At 39.0% G+C, this 22,636-nt stretch overlaps 1 protein-coding gene across 1 annotated transcript; it reads right to left on the reverse strand.

Moving 5' to 3' along the window:
- Window positions 1-10,558: 10,558 nt before the first annotated feature.
- SMIM38 (small integral membrane protein 38) lies at window positions 10,559-10,690 on the reverse strand. Its single transcript, XM_050898516.1, has one exon. It carries the CDS (start codon window positions 10,688-10,690, stop codon window positions 10,559-10,561), a length of 132 nt encoding a protein of 43 aa, XP_050754473.1.
- Between the last annotated feature and the right edge of the window lie 11,946 nt (window positions 10,691-22,636).

The raw sequence follows: 22,636 nt of genomic DNA on the forward strand, positions 1-22,636 counted from the left end.
AGTGAAGCATGGAACTGCGCTACACACACAACAAAGAACAGACAAACTAATACACACTGGAAACACAGATAAACAGATGCTTCCTGGACGTCTTTGAGAAACCCCAAAAGATTCATGCTATGAGAAATAGTACTTATTATATCCCATGAAAAGTTCTGAAATATCACTGAGACCGCTCCTAAACCCTCAAATTTCACAGCTCTGTCTTGCATCTTTTTATAGTTTCTTGACCCACTTCTCCATAAGACTTAGCTACAAGCCTGATTCTTACATCAAGCAACATTAATGTTCCCCTTCTCCTGTTTATGCAGGTGGGTAGCATTTTCTATTGTGCCCGCTTGTGGCAGACCAAACAGACCATTTATATTTTAAAAGAGCAGTTAAGGAACACTCTTCCCCATTATTATGGCTGATAAAGGCCCCAGTCCAGAAGCAGAGGTGGAAGCATTCGTTACAGGCGTACCCACTGCAAGGAATGAATCTCAATATCATCAAGGTTAAGCCAGAATGACTGTTTACTCTACTCGAGCTAAGTCCAGTGAAACGGATAGGTTTGTTTACCAACAGACAACTCCCCAGCTAGCTACTTTTCATTCAATAGATTTGTGCAGTAGGGAGTGCTTTGCTTGTGCTGAAACAGTTACAACCACATTGCTATAAGCTTCCTTCAAAGCAATTTATGTCCCATTTTAACCTTCATCTAACCCATCTTCATTCAAGGACCTGTATCTAAGGTCCTTGCTGCTTTTGGGCCAGAAGCCCAGCAAAGAGTGAATGATCAAACTCCATTATCTAGGGCTCTGATGAAGCAGAGTTCAAAATGGAAGGCTTTTGAAAGTGACTGGATTTCCCACACCAATATTTTCACTAGTGGCTTCTTCTGTCAATTATATATGACTCAGGGGACGGTGGAGGGAAAAGACCTAACTGACCTGAGGCTACTAACAATGAATCCTGCCACACAGATTTTATTTTAAGATTTCTCTTCACTGCATTGTAAATGCTCACATGCAGCCTGAGGAGAGGTAAGTAGGTTTTTTTTTTTTTTTCCTTTTTTCAAGTACAGTTGGCAGTGGATCCTACTCATGGTCAGTTGCTTGGCAACAAAACAAGTTTCTCTGGCTACAAAATAAATATTCCACATCTGAAATATTTGAGAAAACACTGTTTTTCCTAACTACATTCCATAGTACTTGGGCCACAGGGTTTCCCAGAATAGTCTAAAATGTTAACAGGGTTACACAAAGGACGACCTCCAATTAGATTATCGCTCTAAGACAGAAACAGATACGTCCCCCTACACAACACTGTTCACATATTCTTAAAATAGTATGTTAAGTCTACTCCGTAGTCTGGAGCTCATTCGTGTAAAGTAGTTTAACTGCCTAGGAACAAATTAGCTAACTGGATCCTGCGCCCTTTTAAATGTAGGCGTGGTGGGAGACATTTAGCAGGGACTAAAAATCTGGAAGTCGCTATATTGGGTCTGAGATGCATGCCAAAGAAAGCTTGTCTAAAGAAAGAGCCAGTGAGTGCAGACATAAAATCAGATATCTCATCAACTACCAGAGCCACAGAAGTATGCTACTGGAAGTACTTGCTCTGGGATCAGTACAGAAAGTGTTAAATTAAAGTCACATGTCTTCAGGTAGCTCATAATTCTCACTGCCATCTCTCTTTTCATCCTTTCAGCACGACACTGCTTTGTTGAGGACACAGGCAGTAGAAGCCAGTTCTTCCAACCCTCTGACAGCATTTGTCCCATTGACCAATTCTAAATAATACAATGGACAAATTCTTATTTTTCAGATGCAGAGAGAGTGTGTCCTAGACCAGTAGAGAAGAACTCTGCAGAATCAGCTAACTCTGCACCGTTTCCCATCATGATCGACAGTGGATGTCTAAGAAGAGACTAAGAATAGGACAAGCATATAGTGATGCTTCTTTAATATCCTCTTCAGCTTTCGACACTCTGTAGCACAAGGATTTCCTGCATTTAATAGCCCTTGATGAATCTTTCTTCCATGAATTTGTCTTAATACAAAGACTAGGGAGGAGAAATATCTATTTCTAGATTTTATTATTCGTTAATAATTCCCAGAATACGGCAGTAATTATTTGGGGTTTTTTATAACCCAGTGGCAAAGAAAAATCTATTCTTGAAAGAACAAAAGAGAGACTATCCACCTCATAAGTATCAATTAGAAACTCTGATGAAGAGTTTTAAGGCTGCCAGTTCTCAAAGGGGAGGCAGTCAGGAAAATGGTCTCAAGTCACATAGGCCAGTCCTAAGTTCAAGCATTCCTTCAAATACAGGACCTGGGCTCCAAACTCACCTGGACCTTTCCAAAAAAAGGATTTAGACATGTACCACTGATATGCAGTCTAGGGATCTAAGGCCAACACACAAAACTAAAAATCTCCCACGTGTACCTAAATACCATGGATGTCTCTATTCTACATAAATTTCCCTTATTTTTTTTCTTCTGCATACACCCAGAGCACTTGCATCTCAGTGCTGGAAGCTCCGCATCTATCACACAGTCAAGTGTGAACGGGATCTAGAAACTAAGCAGTATTAGACATATCTGGCCACTCATCTCATTTGAGTAGCCTAATCCATAGACACGTTAAGAGCCCGCTAGCAGCTTAGACAGAAGCAACTATTGATTTCTTCTATGACACGTGGGGAGGAAAAGTTATTTTCCCTCCATTTTGTTATACTCATTCACCAAGTAGATTATTTTTCCAAGGTATTCCTGCCACAGTCAGTGGACAGGATGGACAGTGCTTGCTTAATGAGTTCTCATGTTTTCTTCATTATCAGTGCTTGGTCCCCCGTGCAAGAATAATTAATTTCCTCCTGAATGTCCTTTAATGTTTATGTGTTTTGCAGACATTAACATTTTTGTTATATTCACATTATCTCATTTTGCAATAAGAAACCAAAGTACAGAATTACTCTTTTTGCATCTACTTATCTTAGATGTCTCGTTTCAGATTCTCAGAATTTGAATTCTCGGTGTACCAGTTTATATGTTAAACTGGTACTAGTTTATTTGTTAAACTGACAATTGTCAGCTGCTAGCGCTTGGCACATAAGCAAATTAGACCCAGGTTCTCCAGGTAAGCAGCCAAAAAGCAAAGAAAAGACATCTCTAAGTGTTTTCACTTAGAACTCAATGACAGGCAAAGACAGAATTAATTTCCTCATCACTGCACTCAAAACTTTAGTCTTCCTAAAGCTCTGTCTTTCATACTCCATCTTTCCATTTCTGGAACATTCAAAGCATTGTTCCTGCAAGCTTCAATCCCAGAGCATTTCATCCTGTGCAATAAATGAGCAAAAGAACCTGTGGAAAAGCGTACTTTAAGACTATATCATAATACTCAGGGAGCAGAAAAAAAAATTGCACATAAAGCCTTAATTCTATCACTGTCTTAATCGCAGTGCTCCACTTTGTTAGACCCTATTAATACGGCCCTGTAGATGCTCAACATACAATGCTACACTGACACTTCTGTGTTTCACCAACGAAACTGGAGTATACAGAGCCAGAGCACTTGATGCTGGAGGATGAGTGGTAGATGGGATGGAGGAATTTTTGACAGTAAGTTTCACAGAAATTTGCGGATCGCCAATAAACAATGAAGCTTGAGTCCCAGGATTTATATCAATATTTTAAAGGGAGAGTGATCCAGCAGACATTTTATCCAGCTCTTATTCCTTTGACAGTTCCCTGGACTTCTTTTTCCAGGTCAAATCACTTTGCTCAATAAGTCTTAGCCTCCCAATTCCAGCCTTATCACGTATTTCAGACTCCACTTACGTCCTTTTTGCTAGCCCAAACTGTCCTAATTTCATGCAGTCTGTCTCCTGCCTCAGTCTGGTGTTCAGTCAACCACTCACCCACTTCTGTGTAGGTTTTGCTTTCAGCCCCTGTATCCACGTCCTCACTGGCTGTTCTCATTTCAGCATCGTTCCCTGCTTCTTTCCAGCTCTCCCTGCTATACAGTTGTTCCTTATCAGATCTGTACACACAGCCTCCCTCAATTCCTTCCTAGTATCCCGTTATTTCTCTGCCTGAACAGTCCTTGGTTCTCACCACCAGCCCAGCAGCTCCTGTCCACCCTCTTTATCACTCACTCTCAGTGCCAGTCTTCCTACGGGGTGCAGTCCAGCTTGCCTTTCATCAACTACGCATGGCCCACTTTCCCTCTCTACCTAAAACCTCATCATAGTTTCTTTTTTTTTTTCCTGCTGATTTCCTTATCTTTATTTCCCCTCATCAGATCTGGTCTTGTCCCCCTTGAATTTGAAGTAGGTAGTTACGTAATTTCCTTCATGTGAACACCAGTTACATATCTCTGACATGGGGCGGGGAGGGCAGAAATCATCTCCCAGAATGGGACAACTACATCTTTTCAGAGAAAAAACATTGCCAATATTTTTTTAGCATGGGTAAAACAATGTATTTTCCTCTAGTCTTGTTCTTGGAAGACGTTAAACTGTTCTGGCTGAAACCTTCTGAAGAGAATTCAGCCTGAGGCAGACACCCAACGCAACATGGAAAAATTTAGTTTGAAAAGCTACTTTGACAAAGTTGTGAACAGCTGAAAATAGGCCTTTAGGACTGGAAGTGTCTGGCAGCTTTAGTAATAGATGCTGTTACTGGCCCTGCCTGTAGTGAGAGTCAAAGGGCCACCCTATAAGGTCACTCACTTTGGTGACAATCAAGCGTAAACAGTTAGTTTAGTTGTCCAACAATTTGATGCCTACCTGAATCCTGATAGAGAGATCTTAACAATACTTTTCCGTTCCCTAGGGCTGTGCCATGGAATATGAACACGGGTAGCAGTGCTGGTTACAAGATTTCCCCTGAGCCTCAGTTTATGATGTGGCAGTTCATTGTAAACAGTTGGCGGACAAGCCACTGGGCCCCCAGCTGTTCGGATTCCTCCTCCGAGAGTCAACATAATTGGAGCCCTACTTGTGTCTTCAGCTTCTCCGCTCTGAAGTTTGCTGTCATGGACCTCTCTAAAGTAATGAGACCACCTGTTGCATCACCAGATCCATCTAAGGGAGTCTTCCTGCAGTTTGGTTTATAAGGTTTGGCAGTAATTGTTTAAGTGGATGCCATTGTAATGGCACTGCAAAATAGAATTGTAGAATTATTTTAATCAATAAATATAATTACATGCTCATTAGATCACGAGCTTATCTGTAATTAGTTCTCCATACCATAATGCAGCCCATAATGCCAACTCTTTGCACGTTACAGGATGTCAGACAGAAATGACATTGGCAGGTGACGGGATATTTACAATCAATTGAGCTTTTACAGCTCAGAAAGATTTTGAGCCCTGGCAAAAAAAAAAAAGTACCAGTTGTGGAACTTGAAAATGGCTATTTGGTTTGGGAGCAAATTTGGTTACACTGGTACCATTGGTACCAGGAAAACAGTCACCATAAATTAACACAGTCCTAACATACACCAACGCAAAGGGCATTTTGTAACTTCAGTTACTTAAGCAGCTAAACCCATAATTTTTCTTTCAGAACTACACAAGATTGAGTAGCTTAAAGTGGGAAGGGCTGTTATGATAAGATATGCAAATATTAACATTCCTATATGAAAATGTATGTGTGCACACACATGCCTATACACACATCCACACACATATCTGTATGCGCTTACTGCCAAGTGTGTACAGCCGAAGTTCATAAACTCTCTACAACGTGTATAAACTGACCCTAATATCACCTGTAAGGCAGGCCTTCATTGTAACACTGATCTTCTAGAAGAGGAAATTCAGACATGAAAGTTATGATAACTTTCCTAAGGCGCTCACAAAATGAGAAATAGTACTTACGTACTGACCTCTCTACTTTTATTCAAATCACTGGCTAAAACCAAAACAAAGCATAATCCTGTAAACATAAGAAACATACAGTTACAATATCATAGTAACAGTTCTGCATCCATACATCACACAGGTTTTATTTTTGCTTTATATGTATAAATATAAATATATTTTATAGAGAGAGAGACTACTAGATAAGCAAAAAATATATCAAGAAATCATTTCACACAAAGGAAGATTTTTATGAGTAACAGTGGAATATTAGAGAGCTTTTTAAACTGCATTACAAGTGGCTTATAAGCTTCTGTAATTACACCTGCTTTTAGTAGTGCCTCAACAGGTCACTGTTAGTTGTTGGTTACAAAGGTACTGCAGTATCAAACAGAGTGTGAGACAAAATCTGTAGTTAAGCCTGTTGGCAGAGTCACAAAAATTTGATTTTCCAAAAATAAATCAGAACAGAATCTAACCTCATCTTAGAGGTTCTTCGGGATAACGTCTTAAAGCAAAAAGTGGGTTTTCTTCCCAATAAATTACATGGTAATTTTGGTCACTGTTTAGCATGTTAATGATATAAATTAATAAATACAGACAGCATATATTTCTATGTAGTGGATTTTAATCTATGTATATAAAATATAATTAATTTTACATTAGTAAGGATTTTAATCTCATGACAGTATTTAGCTATTATTTTTCTATTTCTTTACATATACCTTTGTTTCACATCTTGAAAGGGGGCTCCACACTGCAATCTGCATTCACATTGTCCACAGCTCAAAACTGCCGTTAAATATATGCTTATTTTTAAATACATCCTTAAACGCAAACAAAAATCTGTGGGGCATAAGTATCTTCTTAAATACCTAAATGAAATGGAATTAATTTTAAAAGACTCTAAAGTGAATTCCAGTCAAGCCCATTCAAATCCCATTGAAATATATGGGCTTCAAGGTTGATCTTAAATAAACTACAACTACTTGATATGAAGCAGTTATTCTCCAAAATTTTTTCTTCTGCTGCACTCTGTCCAGTAAACAGAAAGTAACTTGTAAGCACAGGCACAATGTTTTACATTTGAAAAAAAGAATTGCAATTTAAAATATTATCTTTATATTATATTTTCCTGAAGGAAAAAAAATACGGTTAAATTAGAGTATAACAGGATAAAACCAATCCATCTGTGACAAAATTTCTAATAAGTATAAAGATACCATGGGCTTTCAGATGCCAGAAGAGTTCTTTGAGGATCCTTCAGAAAGCACAAAGCAAAACATTTGCACAAAGCACAAAGCATTTGCAGTGAAAAATAACTGACCTCCATTGTGGCTACTTCAGGCAGAAGGTAGGTCAGAAGCTGGCTCCAGGTGAGCTCCCTCCAAACCAACAGAACAATTCTGGTTTGAATCCTGACTCCACACACCAACTCTTGGGAATAACGGGATGCTGACTATCAGCGCCATAGGCTCCCCACACTCCAGATGAGTTGGCCTCACTTTTGGTGGGGGGCAGAGAGAAGCCCCCTCCAGCCATTACAGAGCTTCAACGAATGCTCCCAAAACCATCTCTATTCTTTGCTATGTGAGAGTGGGGCTCAGGCGTACCCCCGGGATGCGGTTGCTCAGCGTGGCGGCTCACACGTACAACCTGTAATGACTAGAGGGCAACGCCAACCAAAGCATGGCCGGCCCAGCTGGTTTATCACCGTGGCACAGTCCAGCAGAGACACAGCTTTGGGGCCAAGATTAGTCAAGACACGTTAACACAGATCAGAGTGAATGGAGCCATATTTCTTTCAGCTCTAGAGCTAGCATCCTCTCTCATAATTCAGGCATCTCGGCACAGTGCTCCATAGGATCACACCAGGAAATATTAGTAGACACTTTCACATCATACTAGACTGACACTTAAAGGGCCTAGATTTTTATTATCTCCATGAAAAGAGAAAGGGCAAATGCCTATGGGAGTAAAGAGAAAGATCCTCCTTTCCTTTATACTTTGCACTCTTGAAAGTGTGATAGCCCTGATTTTGCAATGACAGCATAAACAGGACAACCTCCCATGTTGAAAAGGTACTGCAGCACTGGATAAAAACAATATGAATCCACAGAAATTAACCAAGATGCTACTAAAATTACTTTGAATGCATAAGGAGTTTAGTAGGTAACAAGATCCCAATGAATTCTTTAGTCCAAATATATTTTTTTTTAATTAAATTAATTAAATGGGCCTCAAAACTTTGATGTTCCAATAAACTCCTTAGGGTTCCAGCCAGTTTTACCTGTACAGGATGCAGAGCAATATTATGCCAAACATTGGCCAGATCATTCTTATAATCAGAGTGAAATTCACATAACTCACCTAAGGTCTAAATCAAATGATTTAAATAGACAAATACCATCAGACCCACCCCACCGACAGACTGTTCCCCATATCTGGCCAGTGACGAGTTTTGGGACAGCGGTTGTTGACAGGATAGACACCTACTATTTACTAAGTCTACCAATCAGTAAGTTCACCCAGTACCAGCCCTCTTTTTCTCCATAGTCAATAAGGGGAATAGTTATGACATCTCAGGCATGACATCTTTCTGATGATTCCCTACCGACTGTGCCACGGAGGGCAACGAAGATTTGGCCTGTGTAAGAGTACGGTCCATAACCAGACCATGCTCTCTGATTTACATGGCAAACTTAAGATGCTGCTTTGCAGGGATAAAGGAATCAAAGCTGTGAATTCCATACCAGTGCCAGTTCTGTATATCCCTAAATGTTAAAGGCATTAACCCACAACTTCATCTGTACCGTTTCTCATTAAATCCACATCTTTAAACAATTAATATGTGACAGTCAAACACAATTTCAATATAATTGAAATAAAGGATTAGAAGACTTGTTTTTTAAAGGCACTATCAACTTATCTACAAGCTTTGTTTTGCATACAACAGCTAAGAACAGCGATGATTAACTGAAAGAAGAAAAATGGATCACTGTGCCTATTTTTCAGTTACTTATTACCAAAGGTATGTCTGCACATCAAGTAGACAACATTTCACTTTCCCTTTGTGGTCTGTTGGTGTTGGGAAACAAAAAAAAGGACAGAATCATCACTAAAATTAAGAACCACAGAAATGGACAAGGCAGTTAGTTACATCTACATTTAATTTATTGTCATCTGGCTAGATTTCAAGTCAGTGACATGCATCTTCAGGTATTGCAGGCTGTTTTGTAGATTGGTCATCCACCGTAAATAAAATCTGAGGCTGAAGTCAATTGACCTGCCATTTACCCTCTTCCACAGCATAAACACATACCAGCTCTCATGTCTGAATTTCAGGAGGCTTCAAAAGACAAAGTGATAAGGGCTGATTAACAGTTACTAATGAGACAAGCCTGTAGGAGTGTGTGAGTCATGAATGGGCCAGAAACTCTTTAGGGGAATGCTGTTGGTTTTTACCTAGGCTGAACTCTGATATCATCATGTGAGCTACCAAGAGATACAGAAGCGAGTTTATGAAGTGGCAACCTTCACTTTTACATGACATAAAAAATTATCAACCCAAAAAAGGTTTGGGTTTGTTTTGTTTTTTTAAAGGTGACTGGGCCAAGGACACTGCATCTCTCAGGCAAGGCAATACAATTTTCCTACTTTTACCGTAGAAAAATTCAGTTCTTCAAAGCAGACGTTAAATTGACTCGTATATGCAGTAAGATTTTTGGATGTTTGACTTAGTATAACGTCCATTTGAAAGCACACAGTTCACTTCAAACAACTAACTTCATTTTGCAAGATGAGTTAACCAAAAAATCCTAAGTCACTATGGCCTTGGGCAAGTAGTCAAATCCTTCGGTGTCCTAGTAAGCTCCTTATTAGAGGCTAGAAATGAAGGTAACTTGCCAGGCTTTGGAGTCAAAACTCACTGCACACCATGCTGTCATGTGCCCCCCACCCCTTATTGCTGCTGAAGTTACAGCTAGAGTCTGTCAGACAAACCCCTGTGGCACAGATCTGTTTTTCATGGAACAGACTATTCCAGTGGCATCCAGCTCGTTCTGGTACTCAGATATATCGCTTGCTAAGAAGTATGAATATTCAGCAGGTTATAGTCAGTTAAAAACATTCAGTCAGTTTCAGATCCAACTCACCAGGAACAACCACGAGGAATTTGGTAACAAATCAGCCAATCAGGTAAAAATCCACTCCTGCAAGTCCACAGCATGGCACGTGGATACTGAGCTCGGCCAGTAATCTTCAGCTTCATTTCGGCGCCATCAGTTGTTGCATCCAGGCAGGCTGTGCAGCTGACATCTTAACGTACAGACCAGCAGTTAGTCCAGCAGGCAGCACGCCATCACATTTCACATATCAAGACTGGGCCACTGGCAGCCTTGGACTGCCCAGCAATAGGATTCCTTCCAGCTTGTCCAGATCATTTAATTGGCAAAAGTCCATAAGTCTGTTCCCAACAACAAATTCATGCGCGAGTTTGATAGGAAGTCATCTGACTCAATCAGTTGTTATTTTTTTTCCCCTCTGTCAGCATGAGGCTTTCTGAAGAATCTTCACTCGGTCACAGTCTCAACAGGTCATTTCTCTCTCATCAGATCGCAAGGTAAAACCTGCTCTAGCTCCATTTACCTTATCCAGTTCTCCCCACTGTCAATTCAAATCCGAACAAGCCTTTTGAAGTCTCTTAGTCCTCTTTTCTTGTGTCAGGAAACCTTTGGGACAGTTTATAATCTATATAAGCACTAAGACAGGACCACAAAATGAATCGTATTAATATAATTACAACCAGTAAAATCATCAAAAGGACCGATTCCATATTTAAGCTACAATAATGAGGCAACGTGAAAAAAAATACTCTGGGAGATCTAATTATATAATGCAGTATTCAGTTCTGCGCGGCCAGCCCAGCAATTCCTGTAACATTCCAATCAAAGTGATCTCACTAGCATGTGAGAGAAGAGTCCAGCTGACAGATTTGGGACATGTAATGTACTATTTAGTCAAGAGGCCCCATGTGCTATTCATAAAGAATTAACAACTCTTATATTGACAATGACAGTATTGTCAGAAGACCTTTGGAAAAAAAAAACTCCATAAACTCCGTCTCTGTGAAGTTAGACTTTTTTTTTTTTTTGCCCCTTTTTTCCAATGCTGATGTAATCTCCAAACATCTCCAGCAGCAGCTGCTCAGCGAAACCAGGCACCTTCTCCCTAGTCCCTTTCAGCAGCACACGCAGCACTTTCCAGCTCCCTCAAGACAATCAGGGCCTTTCTTTCACCAATTAGCTATCACTTCAAGAGCCCTGCGCTGTCCAACGAGCTCTTAAGAATGGTCTTTGCAGGAAACAACACTGGAGGAGCTTTTTTTTTCCCCCTAGACAAATTAAAAGGGGAAGAAGGGAGGGAGGGAGGAGAAAAAAAGCACAACAAAACAAATCAGAACACAGAAGCTGTCCAAAATGCATCGCTCATTTAGTACATCGACAAATGCAGAAATGTCCTCAAGAGCCAATGCTAGAGCAAGGCACACACAAAAAGTGTTCCTACTTTCTTTAGGAGATAGTTTGTTTAGTTGAATATGTTAAACAGGTTTCATAGAAAGAAGGGCTCTTGTTACAGCAAGTCTGAGCTATATGAACTAAAAGGGAAAGAAACTCCTGTAAGATTATGTTCTATTTCCTTATTTGGCTCTCCAAATGTAAAGCAGCATTATTTGAAGTAGACATTATAGGAAAGAACTGTTTAGCTCACTTTAGATATAGATGGATTGATGAAATGAGTAATTACTGGAACTGCCAAGATCTTTTTGAACTTACTCAACTAGCAAGCTCCTTTCCCCAGAAACCGCACTTTCCATCTAAAAAGAAATTAAAGCCTGATTCAGAGACGTAAAGCTCTGTGAATTCTACATTCTTTTTCCTTTAAAATCAGGGAATAGGTACAGTAATACCTTGAGGTCCTTGCTGATGCCAAGTCCCCATTAGAACAAGTACAAACTCTAGGACCCAGTTCAAGAAGAAAACAAGGAACTTTTATAGATATTTAAATAATACCTTGCCTGGGCCTGGACTTCAGCAACTGGACCTGGACAAGTAGAGTTGTGAAGACAAAAACGTGAAGGATCAGCAGTAAGTGAAATGACTTGGACAAGGTCCAAGCAATAGCACAGTGTCAGGACTGCTTCCCTGATTTTCAAAACTCTGCATTACACCAAATAGCATACCAAAATATTGAGTGTCAGTATTCTCTTATAGTACCATTTTCTGGTCATATTTGTCCTGATTGGGGTAACCTTACGGAGTCAACACATTGCCTTCTACAAGGACAACACAAATACATTTACATTACAATTAAAAAAAAAAAATAGTCTGTTCCCTTTTATTGACTGTGTATCAGAAGCAAAGCTCCAGGCTTTGTAAACAGTTAAATGGCATGGCAAAGCAAATACTTTAAGGTGTTTCAGGAGTTTGTTCGCACTAATGGGTGCTCTTAACTACTACAGGGATTTTTTTAATGGAGTTGGAAAGTGTCAGAACTGATCAGATTGCTTAAAAGGAAAGAAAGTCTGATGTATTACCCTATGTGCATTTATGAAGGAATGCGAACCAACTCAAATTCCTCTGCACAGGAAGGCTCAACCAAGGGATGAGTACACACAATCAGGATTAAGAAGGAATCTTTGTGGAGGTGCACCGAACAATGAGTGTCTTTTTATGCCTACAGACTTCAAAAGATGCTGAGTTTAAAGGGACTACTCCTTTCAACTAGCAAAGATTTTGCTGAAAAAATGCAGCAGGCTGGAGAGAACAAATATATATACACATATATATGTTACTAGGGCTACCTTCAGTTATAGGAAAAAGGATGAAAGGGACCCAAAAGGTCTATCAGCTTGCCCTAAAGCAAGATCAACTATGCCATTCCTGACAGCTGTTTCTCTAACCTGTTTTTTTTAAGAGACTTACATCCACCCAGATGAGAAGAAAGGAAATCTTCGTCTCATCTGAAAGGGATTTATGCAGGAAAAACAGCTTGACAAATTGTTTAGTGGTTCTATCCACTACGATACAACCACTGTAAGCCCACAGCCAGGGCCTCTACATTACATACTCACTTGGGCAACTGGCTCATTTTGCAGCTGTAAAGTAATTTATTGGTTGAGGCAACGATATCTGCCTTTTTTCAGAAAAGCACATATCTGTATATCTGTCTCCTCTGGATGGATGCAATCGCTACACCTGAACGTGTACCTTTTGTGAAACCATCTTCCTTTACCCTTTGTGACAACCCTTCCTTTACCATACTCTACCAGGATTGCTGAAAACCACCAGCAGGATTTTACCAGTTTCATTAGCTAATGGGACTGTCACGTAACACAGCACGTCCTATGCCTTGGCCATCAGCTCCAGTTCAATCTGTTAGCAGCGAGAAGCCCAGTGGTTATTCAAGGGCACATGAGGAACGAATTGGCGGTTCATTCCAGTGCCAAGTGAACAGGTGCCTCCTCCCCGGGCTCACAAGTGGTTCTCAGCTATGCCGTCTCCGGCGTTCCCCGAGAGGTGTCAAAGCCGGAACAGAAACCGCACAACCCTCGTGCCTGGCACCGGGCTCTGCTTGGGACAGGCTGACATAAAGCCGGGTAAGCTCCCACGACGGTTGCCTGGTCAATAGCAGTTCTATGGCTCTACATGCCACGGCTGTCAACTTGGCACTCTTCATAGGTACTACATTTATTCACACAAAGGAATACTGCGTTTCAGTTGCTGAAGATGGAAGGATAGTGCTTTCCTGCTTAGATTTCACTTCTTAGGACAGATTTCCTCCCACAGAAAATTAATGGCACAGCATAAGGCGAATCTATGTGCCAGATGAAAACATTGCATGGCTAGATTTTAGAAAATGCAGTTTAATATGGATAGCTCTTCTTCCCTCCTTTGTAAAGTATTTTGAGACTGAGTGAGGACAAGCACTATGTAAAGCCCATATATTGATGATTATTATTTGGATTTTCCCAAATACACTTTTTCACACAACAGATGTTCCTAATGCCTGGCACCATTTTTAATGATTTGCCTTTTCAAAGAATGTATGCTGTATGACACGTAAAAGCATCCTCTCTGTTCAGAGTTTATTTTGTTAAAATCATTTTTCAACTAATCATCTCTCTAGAGAACAATGGCATGATAAAACAGTATTCCTGACGGGTGATATTTTATTACTAACATATGTTTTCATCACATAACCAACATTATTATCCTCTTCTGCTATAAATATTTATTAAAATCCTCTAATTTGAAACTATTTCCAAGACAAATCCCATATTTTGCTTTTAAATTACCACATAATTAATTGTCCTGGTAATCAGTGCCCCTTGAAGGGTAGTTTATTAAAAAAAGTACATATTATGCATTCTTGTTGACCTTTAAAATGTAAGGCAACAGATTTCACATCTAATTTTCCAGTTCCAATTATAAAGCAGTCTCTCTCCTAAAATATCACTACATTCCTAAAATTTTAAAATATCAAGTGAATTTACAAGCAACAAAGCAGACAATACAATGACAATCATATCACATCCACTGTTATCATCAGTTTGAAATATATCCCAAAACATAAACAAATCAGAATTAAAAAATAGGATATTTGACTTACTGTATTTACCACACATTCAAAAGTCAGGATATCTACAAAAGAAAACGGCAAAGAGTTGCAGGTGTCGGCATGGCTAACAAGAAGTTCCCAGTTCATTGTTAAGAAAAAAAGAAAAATTCAAGACCAGCACTTATCTCTCAGCATCATGTGCCTTCTATAGTTATCAGAGTCAAAAAGGCACCTTGCTCCAGTTTACATACGTGAAATCTCCTGAACAAGCATTCTACATCGCACTGAAAACAAAATACCACTTAAAAAGAGCCAGATCAAGGTATTCATAGCTTTAGAGGACAAAATCTGACATTCAAAGTCAATTCCTGCTTCAAATAACTTGTGATAATATGCAGATATCAAGATCATTCAATGTTGCATTGAGTCAAAGGAAAGCAAACACCTGCCCCACTGGTATTCTACTGGAAAATCCCCAGCAAACATACTCCTCCCACTACCGTCAGTTCAATATGCCCATTTCCATGATCAAGAAAAACAAGGACAGAAACAAGATACTTCATTTATTACATATTTATTCTCTTAAGAATAACTTCAGCGGCCATAAAACCAGAAGTGTTTGTAAAACTCTAGCTCAAAGGCCTCACAGTCAAAAGTGAGATTTAAAAGCAAAGAAAGAGCACAGATCGTAGGAAAAACAATAATAAAAATGAGGGAAAAGGACTAGGAGGAAATGAAACAAAAACTTATAAATCAGCCTTAAAAGTGATTACCTGAAGAGATCTGTATTTTAAAAAAGACTTGATGAGACCTTCACAGTTATGGAGCTGTCACTCCATTATCAGCTCTATATGCTGCTGTACGCTGCAATGCTCAGCAGTAGACATCTTGCTTCCCTTTCATTTACAGGAATTTCTTATTAGGACTGTGATCAAAACATGATCTAGAAGTAGAAGAATAGATCATGTATGTGCCGTGATATTTAATCACATCAATTAATTAAAAGGTTAGTAATATCCAAAACATCCACCTAATGGTGAACAAACATAAAAATACAAAAATATTTAGTCACTCAAAGGAAAAAAGCCTAGCATAAATATTTAGAATTTATGTTACAAAGTTCAGAATAGCTTGTTATCAGCAATTGTTATGTCTATTTGCCTCTTTAGTGGTCAGAGACCCTACATAAGTTGCTGAGTCTTCACACTCAGATGCGTAATTTTTTGGTTGGAAAGAACCTGTGGATTTTTGCGGGGGAAATTAAGGAATTATCACTGAATTCTGTCAGACATAATGGATCTAGCTCTAAACCATCCTTTCTCAGTGCTCTCCTTTCATCAATGGATTTTTTTTTCTTCACTGACTGCATAGAATTCACATCAATCTAGTAGAGAATTTTATTATGATTATTTTTAACAAAACAGCGTTTCAACTGAAATGCCAGTTTGTCAAAACCAGAAATCTGGCAAAACATACTCCAGCTTTGACGAAATATTTGTCAAGAGCTGCTTTTCAGATCCATAACATTCAAGATCAGAACAAAACAGAAAGACAGATCAAGCTCTTCAAAACATTATACAGTCAAGGCACTCATGCATAAAATCACAGTTTGAGTCTTTTGGTGAGTGCTGCGGCCACCTATCTTTGGGCTATTCCCGAGTCTCTCGTGACTTAAAATACTTGCTTCCTTCTCACTGTGTACAAAACCCGACTGGGATCTTAAGAAATGCCAAAGGATGAAAAACCCAATTCCCTCTCATCTGTAACTACATGTTTTCAGCAGATTAAGCACTTATGGAAGGGGGCTGCTACATGCTACGTTTCCTCTAGTTTCACTCGGACGATGCTCCTCCTGTGCTCTACCAAAAAGAGATCAGATCAAAACCTGCCTCTGGTCTACAATTAAATCTGGGTTTCCTGGTTGTCATTTGTTTTGACAGCATAAGCCAGTATTGATGGAAGCGAACAATGACGCAACTGCAATTTCCATACAAGGTCCAGCATGTGACAAACTTAACTACTAAATAAAAGTTAAAGTAAAGCGTAAAGTTTCTAAAACTTACCATAGGCAAAATGTGCTTTGGCAAACTACAAACCATGGAAAGAACTCGAAGATGACATCACACCACCCATAAAACGCAATTATTGAAAAAAACTGTTATCCTTTAAGTGATGGAAGGTAAACTTTTCACATGTTGCACTGACACAGCTCCAAACCTTATTTTTCCCATTTTAAAAATGAAATTATCTGAAAGGTGTATTTGAAATATTTCGTATAAAGGTTTACTTGGAAATTAACAGGGTTTTGGAAACTTCGAAGATAGATGATCAAAAATGATTGCATTCAACAAGGTCCTTATTAAATACATGTGTAACTAGAAAAAACTTCTTAAGTTTATTTAAAACCATGTGAGAAATAATGAATTATCAGACCTACCATTATCATATTCAATTTAAAAAAAAAAAAAAAAAATGGTGTGGGATTGCATGGCTTAGGCTTTATGCTTTGGCTTTGTCTCCTTAATCTTTTGCTTTCTTAAGTCTCATTTTTGATAGCCACACAGCACTAGATTGACAATAAACACAGGCTGACCTCACTATCTATGATTTTGGAAGTTTCCATATTCCAGTCTGAACTTTGCATCAGAGGCTTTGCGGCCAGACCCGAGTCAGGCATTCAGCAAACTATACTGTGTTTTGAACAAGTTTTTCATTCTACTAGCAGGTTATCCTGCTTATTTTTAAAGTCTCTTTGCACACAAAAAGAAGGGGAGCTGGGGCAAAGACGGAAAGAAAAGAGTCCATTTGAAAAAATTACACTGCTAGATTACAAGAGTTGAAAGCTGGTATGTAACTTTGCTCCGGGTGATCAAACTGCTAATCAGGAATGCTGTCGGGAACAGAATGGAATTCCAAATAAATTAGCCATGTCCAAGAAGCCAATACAACACAGGATTAAGGCTCACAAAGAAAACAAATTTATTCAGCCTACTTTATCGGAATTCTTAATAACGTGTACTAGTTTTTCTCATCGCAGTCTGAGCTCTTCCACTGGAACAGTGTGGAGAAGGAAAAATGAGTCACACTTCATAAATCTCCTACTTGTACAGACACCTAAAAATGTTATATAGAGCAAGACACACAATACCATTATACATAAATACATATGCACATCACAGCTACAGTAGAAATGTGCATATTTATTGCTCCAAATTTATTTCCAAGGCACCTGACCAAAGAAAAGACACTACACGCTTCTGTGAAAATCTACAATACTGAAGAAAAAGGTTAGAACTGGATCGATCTCCACACCAAAGTGACCTTCAATACGATAGTATATAAACCACTGAATTAAATAACCAACTACGAAAATAAATCTCTCTCCTGTATGACCATGCCATGCATCACATTTTTTATCAAGTATAAAAAGAAAAATTCTTATGTGCTCACATTGCAGCGAGGAATACCGTGGCTGAGGTACTGTCTGCAACTCAAATGCATATTCTATTTTTGCCTCTGACAGCGTCCCAGAGAAACTTTTCAGAATAGTTTATGCCAAAATCACAGGAACATTAAAATATGTGCTTAAGGTTTTGCGTTCCCTTGAATTGGGATTTTAATCTTTATCAGACTGTTTTTCCTCATCTATGAAATAGAGATTATAAGAGGCTCTTATCTATACAGTCAATTGAAGGCAGAACTAGGTTTTTTGAAGCATTTTTGTAAAAATAAAAAAAAATTTCAAAAAGGAAATAAAGTACTCACAAAAAGTACTTCATGCAGAATTCAGGCATATATAGCAAAATTGTCCTGCGAGGGAAGTGCACATATCATCCTGGCTTCTGAAAAAAAATAGATAATCATAAACATCTTCTAACTTGAAGCCATACATTGTCTAATACACTTACTGACTGGAAAATAAGAGACTGAATACAGTACCACTTGCATTTACATGACTCTGCCATGTTACCTTGAGAATCCGTGCATGTGCATGCATAGATTTCCTGTAATAAAATTCATCAAGCAAACCACAAGCTGAGTGTGTTAGGGATTCATTTGTCTGGTGGTTCCCAGACATGGCATTGCCCTGCTTTCCAGATGACCAAACCGCACCAGCAATTTGATATACATGGTTAGTGTGTTAGGTATTTTCTAAAGACTTTTTCTCCCAGATAAGAGGGACTCCCCGTTAGATACCATTTGTGCCCCCTCCCCTTCCCATAATGAAACAAGTTAAACGCTGTTTACTATTATCACTGTATCTAGTATCTTATTCAAGCACAAAAGCACACATTTCTACCAACTGTGACTTAGTGTAAATTTTTTGTCAAGCGTTTTTTCCTCCCTGTAAGAAGATACTTGCACAAATATGGAAAGAAAAGCATATATCCCCAAATCACCTTCTCTGGAAATAGATCTCCAGAGGGTAAGGGTCAAATGATGCAAGCCATTGCTGCACCATCGAGACATGTGACTGGAAGGGTTTTGTCTACACCCCGATGCCTCCATTAGAGGCACATAAATAACCATTTGATTTGAGCAAAATATTTTAGGGGAAGTATAAACTATGTTGTTTTCTCAGGAAAATAAACCAAGAAAGCAACACGCACAAACAAGTCTTTTCATGAAGCCCAAAGATAAGTCTTGATTTTAATTTTCGAAAAGGTCTCTTTAAATAGGAAACAGATTTGTATTATTAACTAGTGAAAGAAACGTTTTGATTCAGGGGACAGCAGAAGAGACATTTTTCCAGCTAAAACAATTTGCCAGAGCTTTGGTACACATTAATAAATAGCTTCAAAACATTTGAGACAACAATTGTGGCAAATGAACTACTGGTCTAAAAAAATGTTACCCTGTTCTACCTTGATCTGCCAAACAGTGCTGTACATACTCTATATTAATGGACGATTCATGCGCTCAAGCTAAGCACACGTGCAAGTGCTTGCAGAATTGGGGTGGATTTCTACATTTCCCGAACACAGTCACTGGATTTGTGAGTGAAGAAAGGAGGATGATCGCTGGCAACGAGCAGCGCCACTCCACTTATTCGCTCTCGGCTGATTGTAGGCCAGTGAGACGTACTAGGTTACCACATTAAATATTTGGCTTTACAAAATAATGTCATAAATTATAGTTTGATCAGCAAGTGCGCCTCCCTTGTACCCTAAAAACAGTATGCTTGAATTACATTTGAGATTTTTTTCCTTTAAAAACACAGAAAATAAAGCAAGTAGGTGAAAGGTAACTGTATCACTTTACAGACACAAGCTCCCCTCTGATTACAACTAATTAAGATATTCAGCAGCCTTAAAACAATACCTTTTTTTAATCAATGAACCCAGACAGCATTCACAGCTTTTTGCGATGACAAATGCCCTTTGAAAGAGTTAATAGGCAAAGGTTTGTACTGGCAATGAATAGGGCTACCTTTAATTGATCCAAGAGCCTTAGAGAGCCGTCTTATAGCGTGATGATGTATTTGGGTTGCAAATAGGCCAAAATAAGCATAAAGAAAATCCGTAAGACCATGAGACCTTTCATTTTTTCATTGCGGGGAGGGAAGGGGGGGAACTGCTTGGGGAAAACGAGAGAACTATGATGGGGTTATCTTTGTGCTCCAGCACTTAAAATAGATAACACAACAGTAATTTTGAGGAAAAGAGAAGGAGTGATCAGGCCATAATTCTGAGAATACACGTCAGGATGCATGAAAATGTACAAAACAAGGCTTCTTCAGAAAAAAAAAAAAAAAAAAAAAAAGGAGATGACCTAATGGTATAAAGAAACATTGATTAAAGAAATACCCTGAGGGAGAAAGATATTCCATCAGCTTTAACAAACGCTGCATGGCCCTGCATTCCCTCTAAACTTCTTAAGTGAGGGGGGAAGGAAAAAAAAAAAAAAAAGTCTGGAGAAGAGGCAGTCACAGGGATCCATTTATAATTTTTCCCCTCATTCTTTGTTCATCTTTTACATGGTTTTGTTCAAGATGTACAGGAAATTTGCACAGAAGAAGTGGCTCACAAAATTAAACACGATGGGTCAGTAGTAAGCATTCTTCCCTGAGTAGCCAAAGAAGAAACTAAAACTTATTTTTATAAGCAATATAAAATCCATTTAGTCATATTTTTTCTTTATAAGACTGATTATACACTAATATTACCTAATAATTATGAGGAAACTAGTCTATCCATACTTAAACTAGCCTTTCATCATAAACTCAATTTTGGCAGAATCCCTTCCTCATTTAGCAAAAGCTAAACCCGTTTCCTTGAACTTTCACAGGTGCAAACTTTATGCCAAGGTAGAATTGTTCTGGAAAGTCTGAGGCAAATCAGACAAGGAAATTCCTAGACTAAAAGACTATTTTAAAATGGAATTACTGTGTAAACATATTATCAATAACTCAGGAAAAAAAAAATCAAATAGAAAGATGCTGAGGTCTGAGATTTTCTTCAAAGACAGATATGGGAAGAGCTAGGAAAAAAGTTGACATCGCTCCTTAAAAATAAAAAAGCATAGCAATAAAATATCCTGCTCCAATATATGCATCCAGATACATCAGGAAAAGTTTAGTCCACTTTCAATTCAGAACACGGAACAGATAAGCTGTTCTCAAATTCTGCTCATCCTGTTCATCCTACAGCCATGAACAAGTCCTCTTCTAGCAGTAACTAAACAGAAAAAAAATACGAAGTCTTCATTGCAGGTCTGGGTGAAAATGAAGAAAAGACTGAATTTACCTCTCTGAGACAACAGAGCTGAGATAGGATGCTTTGAACAACAATATATTCCCATTAGGAATATTTGCCTCCTGCGAGCCGTTTTCCCCTGCGGTACAAAGTTCTGAGGAAATGAACAGACAAAACTTCCTGTCATAACTTCGAGACATTTTTCTAATTGATTATTCTAAGCCCACATTACCAAGCACCACAGAATTACAACCATACCAAGGTAAGCACCAGCTACATCCTTCAAAAAAAACCTCACTTCCAAGGCACCAGCGTCAGTAGATAAGCAGGAGAACCAGGACACGTGGACAGTGGCAACGTACCAAGGAAAGCATATGCTGGGCTGTGCACAGCCTTGCTTACTTCTGTGTAAAAAGAGACAAAATATTGTGCTGTGTTTTGATTGTTTTCATTTCTTAAAAATTAATAATAATTTTGAGAAAGTCTTCTCCTTGTTCTATTCACTTCAATTTAGACTGGTAGAATCTTTCTTTGCAATTGAAAGCCAAAATATTTCTTTCCACTATATCAGGTTAAGTGTAAATTCTAGCTACCATGAGTTTTCTAAAAAAAAAAAAAAAAAAATAATTAAAAAATAGGAAAAAACCCCAGGATGTACAAGGATGTCTTTAAAGGACATCAAGTTCTTGAGGAACACTTCAAAATCAACTGCTTTTTGTGCAGAGGACACCAGGCAGATTACCCATCCCACTCCCCCCAAGCATGGTGAAGCACCACTGTTTTATAAAATAGAAGACAATCACATCACAAAATAACCGTGTCTAGTAGCTTACTATTTGACAGAAAAAAAATTGGCCACACTCTGCTATTACACTTCTAGCTGGTGGGGGTCAGGGAACACAACCAGGATTTCCTCCAAAGGATGTAGCCTTCAAAGCTGCAGGCAAAGTAACCCCATCAAGGCTCACGTGATAGATGAGACTTACAAGTACAGAGGAAGCATAGGTGGTTCACTGCATAGGTCGTCTCTTTTCATCACTTGTGCCAAGAGCACCAAACTATGAAACTCAGTCGCCGCGCCGGTCTCACAGGAGCCATTGAGACCTTGGAGACAGCTGGGGGGGGTGGGAAGTCACTAAAGAACGACAAGTAAAACCCTGGAACGCGAAGGAAGGAAGCGAGAACTAGGAAGGAAATGAGAGAACTAGAAAGGGTTATCTTTAAGAGGTTTGCCTAGGGCCTATCAAGATGATGTTGTGTCCTCTATCTTACGTTCCACCAAACTGACTCTGATCATAACAGCACCTTCAACAGCGAAGCTTCCCGCAACAAAAGGTACAATCAGCCTATTTGTGGGACGCTCCATACTATTCAAGATCTTACTTCTATTGCTGCCCTTGTAGACAGCCTACAGAAAAGGGCCAATATTCAAATCCTGTTCATGCACGTTCAATTTCACTGAAGAA

This window comes from Gymnogyps californianus, chromosome 5 (assembly GCF_018139145.2).
Source record: "Gymnogyps californianus isolate 813 chromosome 5, ASM1813914v2, whole genome shotgun sequence".
NCBI lineage: Eukaryota > Metazoa > Chordata > Aves > Accipitriformes > Cathartidae > Gymnogyps > Gymnogyps californianus.